The sequence below is a fragment of the Otolemur garnettii genome, unplaced genomic scaffold, assembly GCF_000181295.1.
Source record: "Otolemur garnettii isolate 467f Iridium unplaced genomic scaffold, OtoGar3 scaffold00003, whole genome shotgun sequence".
Lineage (NCBI taxonomy): Eukaryota > Metazoa > Chordata > Mammalia > Primates > Galagidae > Otolemur > Otolemur garnettii.
In genome coordinates, this window is record NW_003852398.1 from 8,350,472 (window position 1) to 8,366,286 (window position 15,815).

At 48.3% G+C, this 15,815-nt stretch overlaps 1 protein-coding gene across 2 annotated transcripts in view; it reads left to right on the forward strand.

Annotated features, from left to right (window-relative positions):
- The window catches only part of SLIT3 (slit guidance ligand 3), a 620,424-nt gene extending 611,782 nt beyond the window's left edge, over nucleotides 1-8,642 (forward strand). Inside the window, exons 33-36 of one of the 2 annotated variants that reach the window (XM_003781960.2) lie at nucleotides 1,370-1,524; nucleotides 3,266-3,551; nucleotides 5,274-5,482; nucleotides 8,060-8,642. In XM_003781960.2, the coding sequence (XP_003782008.1) occupies nucleotides 1,370-1,524; nucleotides 3,266-3,551; nucleotides 5,274-5,482; nucleotides 8,060-8,295 (886 nt within the window). In that variant the 3' untranslated portion in view covers nucleotides 8,296-8,642. The remainder of the gene's footprint in view (nucleotides 1-1,369; nucleotides 1,525-3,265; nucleotides 3,552-5,273; nucleotides 5,483-8,059) is intronic. The other variant, XM_012807261.2, reaches the window with a different exon arrangement.
- Nucleotides 8,643-15,815: the final 7,173 nt, after the last annotated feature.

The following is a 15,815-nucleotide window of genomic DNA, read 5'->3' on the forward strand; positions in this document are numbered from 1 at the left end:
ACATTATACATGCCAATTCAGCATCTCTGATCTGAAAATGCTCTAATCTGCATTTTCTTAGAGCATCATGTTGGTACTCAAAATGCTTGGGGCTGTGAAGCATTTCAGATTTTCAGAATAAGAAACTTATACCTTGGTTCAAATCCCTGCTCCATCACTTCTTAACTGTGAGGCTTCGGGTAAATGACTTAACCTCCCTGAGCTTCTAGTTCCCCATTTCCATAGTGGGGATAACAAACTCACCTTGCCGGGGTGTTACAAGGCAGTATTTCTCCAAATGTGGTATGCACACCACTGGTAGTACATGAGATGAATTCAGGTGTGATAAGCTATTGAAATTGTAACTATGAAAAAAATGTGTTTCATATATACTGGAAAACATATATAAAAAACACATCGAAATATTTTTTATTTCTTAGAACATTGATAACCTTGTATCTTTACTGATATTTAAGTCTAAAAGGGGAAAAATGAAAAAGAACGTGTTGAGTGAGCAATGGTCCAGGTGGTATGCGGGCAGAGCAGAAATCAAGACATGGTCTAAGGATGGAGTTTGCTGGCTCAGTGCCTATAGCTTAACCAGCTAAGGCGCCAGCAACGTACATCTAAGGTGGCGGGTTCGAATCCCCAGCCCGGACCCACCAAACAACAATGATGGCTGCAACCAAAAAATAGCCGGGCGTTGTGGCGGGCGCCTGTGGTCCCAGCTACTTGGGAGGCGGAGGCAGGAGACTCACTTGAGCCCAGGAGTAGGAGGTTGCTGTGAGCTGTAATGCCACGGCACTCTACCCAGGGGCACAGCTTGAGGCTCTGTCTCAAAAAAAAAAAAAAAGGATGGAGTTTGCTGAACTCTATGAAATGATAGAAAAGAATGCAAATAACGAGAACCAGATGCAACACCTGATGCTAGACTGGCAGGAAGCAAATGCTATAAAGGAAACTATTGGGTCCACTGAAAAATTAGAATACAGATGATAGACTAGATACAAATATATCAATGTTAACTATACCAAAGCTGGTAATTGCTGCGCTTATGTGAAAGAGGACCCCTATCCTTAGGGAATGCACACCAAGGTACTAGGGATAAAGTGCTAGGATGTGTGCAACCTACCTTTAAATGGTTCACCAAAAAAATGCATATATATACATTTATATGTGTGTGTATATCACGGAGGGAGATAAATCTTAAAGCAATGGGAATAATCGGAGAATCTGGGTACTGCAAAAATAACAATACAGTTGCAACTTATATAAGATTGAAGTTATATGTTATTTCCAAATAAAGAGTAAAACAAAATACAAGTGAAGCAGGTCAAATCCCTAGCCCAGTGCCAGCCTCTCCAGCTCTCTCCCCTTCTCTCCTGCCCAGCGTGGAGACAGTGAATGACGGGCAGTTTCACAGTGTGGAGCTGGTGATGTTAAACCAAACCCTGAACCTGGTGGTGGACAAAGGCGTGCCCAAGAGCCTCGGGAAGCTCCAGAAGCAGCCAGCAGTGAGCATCAACAGCCCCCTCTACCTTGGAGGTAACGCTCTCCTCCCCTACGACCCCCAGGCCCACTACCAGGGACTCCCTGCCCTCCTCTCACTGCCCACTACCAAAGCCAGTCAGGGAAGGCTTCCTGCGGGAAGTGACAACCAAGGCAATCCTGAAAGTGTGAACAGGCATTAGCCAGGCCTATTATTAGCTATGGGGAAAAGATGACAATTGGGGGCAGATGCTTGGAAGGGAGAGAGATTAGGACTCCTTCTGGGAAGTACAAGTTGTTTGGGGGGATGAAGAAGGGAGGTGGGTGATGGAAGCAAGTCCAGGTTTTGCTGCAGTCTGGCAGCTTCAGGTCACACTCTCTCTGGCAGCTTCAGGTCACACTCTCTCTGCTCTGCCGCCTCCTTGGACACTGTGAGGTTCAGTTGATGAATGTGAAGAACACATTTGAGATTAAGATCAAAGACCAAAAAGGGAAGTGCCCACCAGTTTGGCAGAATCTGGGCCTGAAATGTAGTTCCTGGGCCAATAGTTCTTAAGGGTTATGTGTTTAAGAAAAAAAGCCACAATAGCCCCTTATCAATACAGATTCCTGAGATGTCCACTCAGAGAGTCCGTGTCCAGAGGGATACCATGTGCCCACGAGTCTGTGCTGTTAACAGGTGGTTCAGATGCAGGGTGTCCAGGGAAGAATGCTGGCTCAAAGCAATCCCAGAAGGGCACAGACTGCGCAGAGGAAGATCTTGCCCCATCCCTTCTCCTGCCCCAGTTGTAGCCAAACAAAACTGGGTCCTCTGCTTTCAGCTTCCAGACTGGTCCCAGGTTGCCAACTGTAGGCACTGGGCAGGGAGCAGTACAATAAGAGAGCGGAAACACTAAGCAGATGCACTGGAAAGTGCAGGAGGTCTATTGAGAGTATCCTGAAGACACTGAGAGGAGGGGTAGAGAGCACATCAAGCAGCAAAGTCGTCTAACAACCTTGAGCCTCAGTGTTCCAGTGATCAAAGCTGCTCCCCCAAACCCCATCCTCTCTCCTAAACTATAGCTCTCCTGCCCTGGGTTCCCTTGTGAGGCCTAGATCAAAGAACTGAAGGGGCCTGGTAGGGATGGGGTAATTGGGTGTACCAGCCCTCCTTGCCTGAGTGGGTGGTCTCAGTTCAGCCCATGGGGCCATGTGGAAGTAGGTGACCAGATGGACTCATTTTTTTTTCCTAGGGAAGCCCAAAATACAAATTTTTATGGGATATTTTCTATATTTAAATATTGGCAACTAATTCAAGAGATTTGGGGGGGCTGTTTTTTGTTGGCTCTTTGTGGGGGAGGGTTGAGTTTCACTTGTTGCCCCAGGCTAGCAACCTTAAACTCCTGAGTTCGAGCAATCCTCTTGTCTCAGCCTCCCAAGTAGCTGGGACTACAAGCACCTGCCCCATGCCCAGCTAGTTTTTCTATTTTTAGTAGAGAGTCTCACTTTTGCTGGCTGGTCTCAAAAGCCTGAGGTCAAGCAATCCACCCGCCTCTGCCTCCCAGAGTGCTGGGAGCCATGGCACCAGGCTTGAATTCAAGGTTTTTAAAATGTCTCAATGTAGAACGGAGGATGTGTGTTCTAGTGTGGAAAGGGCCCTGAATCTGGGCTCATCACCTTGGTTTGAACAGCAGAGGCCCAGAGCTTCAGACACAGAAGCATGGACATGTGCACAGCGCTCCTGCTCTGAGGACAGGACTGCAGGGCGGGCAGGGGAAGGGAATCTAGGCTGCTGTCCTGACTTCCCCCAACTTTGCAGGCATCCCCACCTCCACGGGCCTCTCCGCCCTGCGCCAGGGCACTGACCGGCCGCTGGGTGGCTTCCACGGCTGCATCCACGAGGTGCGCATTAACAATGAGCTGCAGGACTTCAAGGCCCTTCCGCCACAGTCCCTGGGGGTCTCGCCGGGCTGCAAGTCCTGCACCGTGTGCAAGCACGGCCTGTGCCGATCCGTGGAGAAGGACAGTGTGGTATGTGAATGCCACCCCGGCTGGACCGGCCCGCTGTGTGACCAAGAGGTCCAAGACCCCTGCCTTGGCCACAGGTCAGTGTCCCAGAGAGCTGCCCCTTGGGCCCCCCCAGTGTGGCTGACAAGTGGGCGGTGGCAGATGTCAGAGGGATCATGGTCAGGTTGCAGACAGGACACGTATGAGTGTTTAAAGCCTCTGGGGCAGTGATTTCCAACCTCTCTTACTTCACAGCACACTTGAACTCGTACTTGAACTTCCACGGCACACTTCAATTATATTGATCAAAACAAGAGTAAAAAAATAAAGAATATATGTACTGTGCTGTGAACTTCTTTTGAAAATAATTAATGACCTGTAAAAATTTTTGTGACACATCAGTTGAAAATCACTGCTCTAGAGGCTGAGCTTTCACATCCTGGCAGAGGGATCAACAAGAGAGGCCCTTGTTTGAACACCTGTCTCTGACCAGCATGAACGGATTTGTTCTGTAAAATTTGGATTCTGTCCAAACACCTCACTTAAGGACCTAGCAGGCTGCAGGTTCCCCACCCCTGCCTCAGACCCCATCCAAAGCCACAGTGAGCAGCTGCCCCTGTGGGAATTAGGAAAATGTGCCCCCCTGGGTAGCCTTACCTTGGCAAGTGCAATAAGGGTGAATTTCAGCCCTAACTTGACTACAGTGCCCGGTGTCAGGCACCAGGTGTATATAACCACGCATAGCCAAACCACGCTTCATAGTTTAATCAACTGTTCATTCAGTAACATTTACTGAGAGCCTACTATGTGCCAGGCCTTATGCTAAATATAGAGTTCCAGTATTCTCAGTATTAAGAGATCTGTCTCAGCCAAAAATAATACTGGAGCCAAGACTGGTAATTTGGGTGGCTGAACAAGTTGGGAACTGATACTTTGCATCAGCAGTGAGGGCCAGTTATAAGGGGTTTGAGCTTCCATGTTGCTCTTGAACAGGGGTCCTCAAAGTTTTTAAACAAGGGGGCCAGTTCACTGTCCCTCAGACTGTTGGAGGGCCAGACTGCGGGCCCCAGGATGAGTCAGCTGCTAAGCAAGACAGGCAGCGGTGGCAAAAACACACAGCGGGCTGGATAAATGTCCTAGGCGGGCCATAGTTTGAGGACGCCTGCTCTTGAGTATGTGAATGTGTGTGTGATTGTAATTAATATGAATCCTGGCTTGGACATCCCAATGGGGTGAAAAGGCATCAGATTAAGAATGGAGGCAGTACCATCAGGTTTTTCACTGGTGAGATGTGCATAAGACTGTCACGTGCACAGGAGCAGCAGAAGAGGGGTTGTTATGAAAATTAAGGGTGACACTAGGTGGAAAGCACTTAACATGATGCCTGGCACATGGCAAGTGGTACCTGCTGGTGGCAGTCATAGTAGTAGTCTATAGTAGTAACAGTGGTGTTTTTATCATCACGATAGTAGAACAATGAAAATATGTCGTGCATGCTTAGATTCTTCCAAGGTATGATTTGCCACTTGGCCATGTGAGTTCCAGTGTATATGACAACAAGCGGGCAGTGAACATTGGATGATGCTCAAAGCTTCCAGCTGCTTGGCCACTGAGATGGGGTATTTAAGAAAAGACAGATGGTCAGCCACTGGGCTAGCAGAGGACAGGTCAGGAGATGGAGAAGGCTGGTTGAGCTATACAAGGTCCCACAGCTCCAGGTCCCCAGCCTGAGCCTGGGTTCTAGCTGGGGTGGATCGAGGAAGCCTCTGGCAGGATTAGGTCTGATCTCATTCCCTTCTCATACTCCCCTCTTCCCCCAGCTGCAGCCATGGGAAATGTGTGGCAACTGGGACCTCATACGTGTGCAAGTGTGCCGAGGGCTATGGAGGGGATTTGTGTGACCACAAGAATGATTCCACCAATGCCTGCTCAGCCTTCAAATGTCACCATGGGCAGTGTCACATCTCAGACCGTGGGGAGCCCTACTGCCTGTGCCAGCCTGGCTTTAGTGGGGAACACTGCCAACAAGGTGGGTCTGCTGGGTGCATGAGGAGAAGGCCTGGGAAGAAAACAGGATCAGAGTCGTACTCCACATGCAGACAGCCTATGCTCCAGTTCTGGCTGTGCCATCTAGAGCTGCATGACCTTGGTTTAGTCACTTTCTAAGCCTTAATTTTCTCATCTTGAAAATGGGGGCAACACTCTACCTTCCTGTATCAGTTATCTATTGCTACATAACAAGTTAGTCCCCAAACATAGCAGTTCTAAATCATAGTAAATATTTTTTTAGCCCACACAGTTCTTGTGGGTTGGGGATTCAGAAGCAGCTTTGCTGGGGGCTCTCTAGGTTGCATTCAGGTAGGGCTGCAGCTATCTGCAGGCTAACCCAAGGCAGCAGCATCTGCTCCCAATATGGTGCACTCCTGTGGTGCTGGCAGCAGGCCTCAGTTCTGCCCCATATGAGTCCCTACATGGGTTGCTTCAGGATTCTCAAGACGGCACAGCTGGCTTCCTTCAGCATGGACACTCCAAGATAGCACAAGGAGGAAGCATGATGTTTTATAGACCTTGGACATCACACCAGCATCCCCAAACACCATATCTGTTATATGAGTTAAGCATGTCACTGAGAGAGGGGGCTACATAGAGCACCTCCCTACCCAGAGGCAGGAGTCCCTGGGACCATTCAGGAGGCTGCCTACTACTCTGCCTTGTGGATTGTTGGAAGGAAAACACAAGGTGTAAGTATCTGGCATCTAGCACCATGCTAACAGTTTGCTAGCTATCTACATTATAGCCGATTTTCATGAAAAATCCAGGTAAAGATTTGTAAGAGGCAACACTGTTGTGGCAAAGGTAGCCAAGCTCTGTCACTTAGTGAAGAGCATACTTCTCTGGTTCATTCAAAAGTGTGAAAAACTCATAGCCCTTACTGCATAGGTATTAAAGAAGAGACGTCCTAGTAAATAAAGCACCAGAAGTTAAGATTCTTAAAGTATGAACTTTTTAACATTTCATAAGTGAGTGATAAATGACTCACAAAAGATACAGCTAATACCAAAAATACTTGTTTCACCTTTAATTAATTGTCAGTGTCGAAAATGATCATCCCCAGACCTCTTTTAGGGAGGAAGCAGGAACCATCAAGACGGTTCTTGTCTCTTGGCTCCTGTTCTCCAGCTGTTGGCCCTGGAGATCCCTTCAAAACTGCCTCATGCCCCAGCCATGCAGGGTGGCCCCCTGACCAGCACCGCCAACAATCAACCTGGGAGTTCTTAGATCTGCAGACCCTGCAGCCCCACCCAGGCTTTCTGATCTTCTGGGTCAGAACCTGCGTTTTGACACAAATCCCAGCAATTCACATGTGAATCAACATCGCAGATGTGGTACCACATTCTTCATCCAACCCTCCTGCTACTATTAGGCCAGCAACAGCTCCTTGGTCTGATCTATTCTCAGAAACATTGAATTACTTATCTGAGTGAATGGCCCCTTTATTGTATAATTTCAAGGTGAGCTCAAAAAAGGAAAATTAAAAGTAAATTATACTAACATTAAAATAGTTCTGTCTCCCCTCGAAGTTTCTTCTCCTGTGAGGACACTTAAGAAGTCTTCTTGCCACCAGAATCCCAAGCAAGCCACCCTATCACTTGAGGACTCTTCCACATTTTATACCTAAAAGGAAATAATCTTATTAACCAAAACTGCTCATTTTTCAATAACTTCTGACTTACCTAAATATTATCAGAACAGTATAAACAGCTCTCATGTTGCCTTTACCCCAGCGGTGACCCTGTTGCCCCATCTGCTCCTCCCCTCCCACCACATTACACACACATGTGCACACACCATTATCATCAGCCTCTTTCTCATCTGAGCCTTAGAGCCGTCTCATAAAGATCTGTATTCATCCTAACAGAATTCACATTACGTCACCTTAAAACACCAAAGCTTCAATATGCATACAGCCTTTTCTTCTTCACAATCTCCTCTGATGCTCGTAACAGCCTGTGAGTTAGTTGGAAGGAAAGGCAAGTGTGTTCTTTTCCAGATGTGGAAACTGAGGCTCAGTGATGACAAGTGACCTACCGAGAATGTGCAGCCGAGGACTGTGGCTTCAAGGAGAGGTGGGGACTGGAGCACACAGGAGCTCCCCCGCCCCACCTGCCGCACTCAGCCTCAGCCCATCTTCACAATGCAGGTTCAGGAACCAGACCTCTTAGTTTCCAAAGAAGCCAGAAACCCAAACCTAGGTGAAATCTCCTGTCATGTGAACACTGGCATTTAGTTTAGTTTTTAATCATGTGTAGAAAACTTATCTGGGGACAGGCTTCAGCCCACAGGCTACCAGTTTGCCTCGTCTGTTTGGATTTTAATTTTCCTGAGGGCAGGAACAAAGTCTACTTGCATCACCATTACGTCCTCAGGGCTTAGTAAAGAGCCTCACACAGAAAAGGCACCTAATATTTATGGATGGGTAAATGGGTACGTTCTCTGTGGTCTTCAGCTCACAAGTGTGTCAGAACAGCCTACCTGGCTTCTGCTCCTGGTCCCGACAGCCACCTACACCGCCATGCACTGACAGTACCCCTTCTGTCCTCTGCAGAGAATCCATGCCTGGGGGAGGTGGTCCGAGAGGTGATCCGCCGCCAGAAAGGTCACGTGTCATGTGTCACCGCCTCCAAGGTGCCCATAATGGAATGTCGCGGGGGCTGCGGGGCTCAGTGCTGCCAGCCCACCCGCAGCAAGCGGCGGAAATACGTGTTCCAGTGCACGGACGGCTCGTCGTTCGTGGAAGAGGTGGAGAGACACTCAGAGTGCGGCTGCCGCTTGTGTTCCTGAGCCTCTGCCCACCGCCTCTCAGACTCCAGCTCAGTGGAGCTAGGACAGCCACGGGGGACCCCCCAACCTTGAAATTCAGAGTGAAGGAGATGAAGCCAGAGAGGAAACAGAAGAAGAGAATATTAAGTATATTGTAAAATAAACAAAAAATAGAACTTATTTTTATTATGAAAGTGATTATTTTCATCTTTTATTATATAAATCTATCACACCATCTGAGTATATGTACCATATAGTGAGTTATTTTTACCAAGTTTTGTTTTGTGTTGTGTATTTGTTGTGTTTTTATAAACGGCTGTTAAAAATTTTAAGAAAAAAAAGACTAATAAAAATGTTTTAAAACAAAAGGATAAGAATAGAGAATGGTAGCCTGTCCGAGGAAGGAGGAGGAAGGAAGGCTTCCCACTGATGAAACACCATCGTGTTGCAGACACCCAGGCCTGCTAGTCGGGCTCAGGAAAAGGAAGGGCGACAGGGAGACAGAGAGAAGGAAAAGATTTTTCTTCGTTGCTTCTTGTTTTTAACTCCCTTTTCTTTTCTTCTTTCCTAAAAGCACTCAGCTTTTCAGAGTCCTGGCTGTCAATGCCCAAGATGCCCGGTTCTTTCAGGAGAAGCTGGCCCTGGCCTTCTTAGAGTGAGTCTCACTGTGACCCAGACAATTGCTACTCCTGTGTGTCCCCGTGGCCCCCTGCAGGGTCTGAGCCCACTGGGAGACCTTTCTTCCCCTTCCCACTGGCCTTGCTTTCCATCTGAGGACTATCTGAGCTACAGGATTAATCTGGGACTGTTGTACCAATTTTTAAAACAGCTGCTCTTTTCTTAACCCTCCCTAGGAGAGGGAAGAGAGGGGCATGCTGTCTCCTCAGGCCACAAGCACTGGCCCCCTCCTTCCAGCCAGTTTCCCCCTGGCAGCTCAGTGCCAGGAGGGCAGGCAGCCAGGCCCACTGGGGTAAAGAAGGCTTTGGAAACAGGCCCACACACAGCTGCAGACTTACCCTGCTGGAAGGTTCCTAGAGGCTCTCCCTACAGGACTGATGGGCCTCTAACCCTTAAGCCTCCAGGCCACCATGAAATCACAAAGTACCTCTTGTCCACTACCTTCTCCATCCAAACCCTGCCTCCCTGGGGAAGGTAGAGACAGTAGACCCCATTTCAGAGATAAGGAAACAGCCCCCCTCCACTTCCTCTCCCCACCCTTTCAAGCTCTGTACCTTGCCTTAAGCCATATTTCTAATAATTGGAAGACCCAGACCTGGATCCAGACTCAAAGCTCTAGATTCTTTTTCCAGAGTGGGTGAACACGGAAGATTCCACTAGTTTACATTCACCAGTGAAGTCCTACCAGAAAGGAAAGTGGATTTTTTTCCAGCTATTCTGTTTTCCTGTTCTTATTCTTGCCTGTTCATTCCTTGTTCTCCCCCTCCTCCCCCTAGTATCTGAAAAGATTCTTAAGGAAGGGTCTTAGGTATCTAGGGAATATAAGCAAAGGCAGCCCTTCTGGCCTCTGCTCCAACTCCCGAAGGAAGCTCTGTCCCCCACCTTCATTTAACCCTCCCACCCCATCTGGTTAGTGTGTATACCCCCAGGGTCTCAGCCATTCACGCCCACTCCCAGGCTCACACCATCCATCCCTCCTCTCCTTCCCCCAGAAGCCTCCACTGCAGAGGCTTCAGAGAGAAGAATTGGGAACCTAGTGGAGCCTCCAGCTCTGACATTCCCCCAGAGGAGCCTAGTAGCTCTTTGAGGACCAAAGGTAGCGAAAGACTCAAGGAATAAAGATGGGAGAGAAGGAAAAGGAAGGAAGAGGGAAGAGTGTAAGGCAAGTGGAGATAGGGAGGGACAGAAGGAAAGAAGAAAGGAGAGAGGAAGAAAGAATGGAAGGAAGAGAAGGAAGAAGGGAGAGGAGATGGCAGAGGAATTTACCTAAAAGGATGCATGTCAAGATACATTATGTGCCAAGTACTGTGCCTTATGATGGCTGTTTTTCAAATATTAATAGTTAGATTTATTTAGTATTTACATTATACATCAGATACCTTTCTAATTGTGATATGTGTGTGTTTATTTAATTCCCAAAACAATCATATCATTAACACATTATGAACCCATTTTACAGTTGAGGAAACTAAGACAGAAAAGTTAAAGAATTTACCCAAAAGCAGATATCTAATAAATTGTAGAGCCAGGATTTGGACCCAGGCTGTCTGACTCCAGAACTTGCTCACTTACCCACTAAACCTTGTAGGAAAGAATCATGTCCTGACTTTAAGGATCCTACGGTTGAAGCAGAAATGCCATGAAAATCAACTACTGCTTTATCACACAGTCAGTTCTCGAATGGCAGGATAAACAGAGAAGTGACCAGCCAGAGGAGAGTTTTCAATCTTGGGTCTTCAAAGATGAACAGGAGTTTGCCAGGGCCAGAAAAGGGATTTGAACCTCCTTGGGAATAGCCTATTGAAAAGCAGTGAACTGGGGGAAAGCCGGGCATGTCTGGGGTGCAGTCAGAGGTCCAGGGTGTGGGATGCACACTGGAGGGCAGAGAGAAGTGAGGTACTTATGAAGGCCTCCCACGACCGTGCACACCAGGTGAGGCAGGAGTGTGCCAGCAGGGTTGTGAGGAGGAGACTAGCAAGGCAAGCTCTGGGTTAGGAAGAGAGCCAGGGCAACTTAGAGAAAGGCCTGGAAGAGGACATAGCACTCTGTCATCCAAGATGGTCTTGTGGGTGGCTAGGAAACACTGCTTTCCATATGGATCACAAAAGTCCTTCTGGCAGCTCTGAAGCTCTGCCCTGGGAGGGATGTCCTGGGATCTGTCCCTACCCCCCAGGCCTTATCCCCCCTCCAGTACCCTGGTCAGCTCTCCCTTCCCAGCATGAAGCCCATTCAGCCTGCCATGTCAAGAGCCCTTCCCAGGATCACTGAGAGGCCTCAACAGGCCTCCCTTTGCCTCCCTGTGTCACTCACCCTGGGCCCAATCCTGAGTCTAACTGTAGCATTCCAGGACAGCCAAAGGGCCAGAATCGTCTCTCAGTGTGGCTTAGGAGAGATTTTGAGCCTTCCTCATCAATTTTGGAAATCCTACCTTTAAGAAATGCCAAATGCAAGAACTAATAAGAAAATTCTCTCAAAAATGTTTTCCTATCAAATGAAGGTTAAAACTCTTTCCTTGAGCAGCCAAATTCTAGAAACAAAGTCTCGTAGGGCAGGAAGAGTTTAGTTAATTTGCACCTTAAGATGGTTCAGGGCCAGGGCTTGGTGGCTCATGCCTATAATCCTAATACATTGGGAGACCAGGAATTGGAGCCCAGCCTGAGTAAGAGCAAGACCCTGTCTCTCCTAAAGTTAGAAAAATTGGCCGTGGTGGCACATACCTGTGCCAGCTACTGGGGAGACTGAGGTAGGAGGATTACTTGAGCCCAGGAGTTTGAGACTGCTGTGAGCTATGATGATGCCACTGCACTCAAGCGGAGATGACAGAGAGACCCTATCTCAGAAAAAGAATGGTTCAATGTGTCGGGGGAGGGAACAGGCATGTACAGAAGAGGCCACTCCAGCTATTTCCCCCTGAGCAGGAATCAGGAAAGGGGAAAGAGGGTCTTCTTCTTTTGACTCAACCAAGGGGCCCTCCAATGGCTGATGAGATGATGTATTTAAAAGCTCTTTGTAAAGTGTAAACTAAAAATCTTAAATGTAAGATGCTATTGTTACTATTGCTGTTGTTGTTGCTGTTATAGACACGCCAAAAGGCCTTTTGGAAGACAGCTTTGCCTTTTCATTTTCCTAGCAAGGAACCCAAGTCTGATACTTCAGAACAGTGAAGAGAAGGGCAAGAAGGGAGAGATCTCCTGGGGCCAGAGAAAGAAAGGAGAAACCCCCCAGGGTGCCCTTCAGGAATGGATGGGACTGAGATTGAGCTAACCTTGCCCTTCACTAGAGACAAGGCCTAGGCCAGACTGAACCCAAAGGCCAAGAAGTCACTACTGCCTTTGCTGGGAGCAAAAGCCCACAGCAACAAGTGATCTGCCCTCAAGACTCAGGGTCCAAGACATTAGTGCTAGAGGAATCCCAGGGGGTTACTGGTAGGCAGGAACCCTGAGGGTTAGACCACAGACCAAAGTCACACAGCTAATCACTGCCACAGGCAGGACAGACTCAGGTATCTACACCCAGGCCAGAGTTCTTCCTGCTACCCCACAGTGGGTGTCCACATAGAGGGAAGCCTGGATAGACACTCCAACACCTTCCTGATGGCTTGGGGTGTGTCTCCTGCCTCCCTACAGCCATCTCCCAGCACACTCTCACCTGATGACTTGGGGTGTGTCTCCTGCCTCCCTACTGCCATCTCCCAGCACACTCTCAGCTGGCGGGGACGCTGGGGGCATAGTCTTGTGTGGTGCCATGTATTTATGTTTTCTAGTTAAATAGTGCCACAGGAAGCACTTGGGAAATATGCAGAGAAATCCCAGCTAGCAGGACCAGGAAAGGCAGAACTGGGCATTTGGCAAAGCTTGTTTCTCTAACTCAACAATAGGTTCTAGTAGGAAATTTTTAAAGATGTTTTTGAAAACAGTGTTATAGTGCCACTTCCCCAGTATGGAATAAATAATGCGCGTTCTTTTTTCAACATATTGTCATATTCTGATGTCATTAAAATAAATGAGTCACAGAAGAGCTCTCAGAGGCTCTTGTGAATGCCGTAACTCAGCCCTCTGCCGCGCGTGTGCTTTGTCTTCACCCCCGACTTTCACACTCCCCTGGGACAATGATGACTGCATTCACAGGGTTTGGGGCAAGTCCAATGTGGAATTAGTTGAAAGGATCAGTTTCTTGGACTATGAAATGGGAAAAATGGATGCAGAGTTCCCCAGGGCTGTGGAAGAGGAGACTGAATGCGCGCAGGGTCTGCAGGGATGTGGTCCATATGGCTGCAAACTGGGTGCCCCAGGACATGGGGGAGGAGGCTACTCTACTTCTAAGAATGAGAACACTTACTGAGATGTGAAGGCAGATTCTCCCAGGGGACTCCACTGTCTAAGTCAATTTCTAATTCAATAGGACTTGTGGCGCATCCACTGTGTGCCAGGCACTGTTCTAGGCATCAAAGATTCCAAAGAGGATCAAGACAAAGTCCTTGTGCTCCAAGAACTTAGAGTTTAACTGAGGAGTTGTGCCAATCCACAAACAAAAATAATATCAGATGGTGACAAGTTCGCTTCGGGTAACACAGGAGAGGAGACACACCAGATTAGCTAAGGGAGTGTTCTATACATGAAGAACTGACACATGGGGGCAGGGGATGGTACCAAGGAATGGAAGGATAAGGACCCCAGCCAGGCAGCACTCACTAAACAGCTGCCCTGGCATAGGTGACACCCAGGCGAAGTGGGCAGCCTGAGTATCTTAGTAGCCAGAGAACGGCCTGGACCAAAAAGCACTACACAGGCTGTGAGTGTGGGAGAGAGAGCAGAGCAAGTCCCTGCGGGCTGTGGACTTGCAGAAGGAAGATTGCTAAGGGTCCGGAGGCTGGCTGAAGGTCATGCTCACTTCCCTGGCAGACAGCCTTTCACTTCCCCTGGAGACTCCATTGAGAGCGAGACACTAGCAGGCTGCCAATGTACCAAGTGTTGGTGAGGGGATCAGAGGGAGCCACACAGCCCCGGGGCCCTGAGCCCCCATCAGAGATGCCCCTGACATTAGTTTCACACCTTTCAGCATGCATGAATCTGAAATGGGAGGGGGTAGATTTGGGGCCCATACACACACAGCATCAGACAGGCTAGGTGTCCCTGCTAGGAAGAGCTCCTACCCAGAACCTCCAGCCTCCACCTCCTACATTTAGACCAGAAGCTACTCTTCCTGTGTTTGGGAACTTGATCTCTCTCAGATTCCCTCATGTATAAGTCTGTTTCAGAGGTCCTGAACTGGGAGAGATATCCCTCTCCTGAGACATTTGGCAGTGCCTAGAAACATTTGTGATGCCTGGACATGGAGGGCCACTGGCCTCTGGTGAGCTAAACATTCTCCAGCACACAGGACTCCCCCCCACAACAAAGAACTATCTTGCCCAAAATGTGCATAGTGCTAAGATTAAGAAACCGTGGCTCAGTCTAACAAGATCCTCTCCTAGATACCTGGATGGAATCATTTACAAGGGAGAAGTGGATAGGAGTACCAAAGAGGCAACAAATAGCTCTTCAGGGTACTTCAGCTGAAACACACAACACACTACAGCTGGGCGTTATGGCGGTGCCTGTAGTCCCAGCTACTAGGGAGGCTGAGGCAAGAGAATCGCTTCAGCCCAAGAGTTTGAGGTTGCTGTGAGCTGTGATACCACGACATTCTACTGAGGGCAACATAGTGAGACTCTGTTTCAATAAAATAAAATAACACACAACATACTGGTGTTCTATCCTTGTACTTAGAACACCATTATCAGTGAGAAACTGGGACCAAGATGACATTTCTGGCCAACAGGGAACCACCGTAATCCTTTCTGCCGTTCTTTGCTCTGACTACGCAGTCACTACAAATGGGTACAGAGCAGAGGTTCTTGGGTTTTACATGCTAGGATGACATAAAATACAGTGGAGCATGTGACACTCATCTTCAGAGCTGTTAGTGACAGAGAAAGAAAGAACAGGATTATTAAGAATGTTATGTTTCTATTTCTTGACCTCTCCCCTTCATAAGGCCATGGCAGAAGAAACAGGTAAAGGTCATCAGGCTATTAAATCGGGACGTGAGAGGTGAGGATTTGTTTATGGTCTGTCAACAGTAAGTGAAGAAATTGTGGTCTAAAAGGCTTGAGCAACCCAACTTGAATTTGCGGCAGGATACGGTGGATGAACTTTCAGTAACTGGCTGGCAGAGTAACCTGCTTGCTCAGAGTGACACACAGGCAGGAGACACTCTTAGCTCCTACCTGGGCTCTGTAACTGGGCTCTGGAAATGACTCTGTTCACTCACCCCTGCAAGGGGAGGAGAGATGCTTAGGCCACACACAGGGCCTGAGAGCAGAGTCAAGGGAGGGTCTCAGTCCTCAGCTCCTCCATCTCCACTTGCCCAGAGATCACCCGCCTTCCCCCCACCCTGCTTCTTGACTTTAGCAACATCGCTATGAACTCCAGTTTCCCCATCTAGAAAACAAGGATGGCAAGACTTGACATAATCGAGGCTCTGTAGATCATAAGAGGCAAAAAGTAATCCAAACCAACTTGGCCAAAAAAGGAACATGTTGACACAAGTAATGAGAAAATCCAGGGTTGTGTTTACCACATCAGGCCTGGGTGTTTGGATCCAGAGCTGGGACAGTGTGGTGGGGCTCGTGCTCTCGTGCAAGTTTGGTTTTCCGTCGCCCTGACTCCTGACAGATGGAGAAGTGACTCCCAGCAGCTGCAGCCTGAAAGCAGTAGCTGCTTCGACCTTCAAGCCCAGAGGAACAGAGAGCTTCTCTTTCCCTATACCTCCAAGAGACCGCCCAGAATTGAGTCTCACTGGCTCTGATTGGCTGGGCTTGG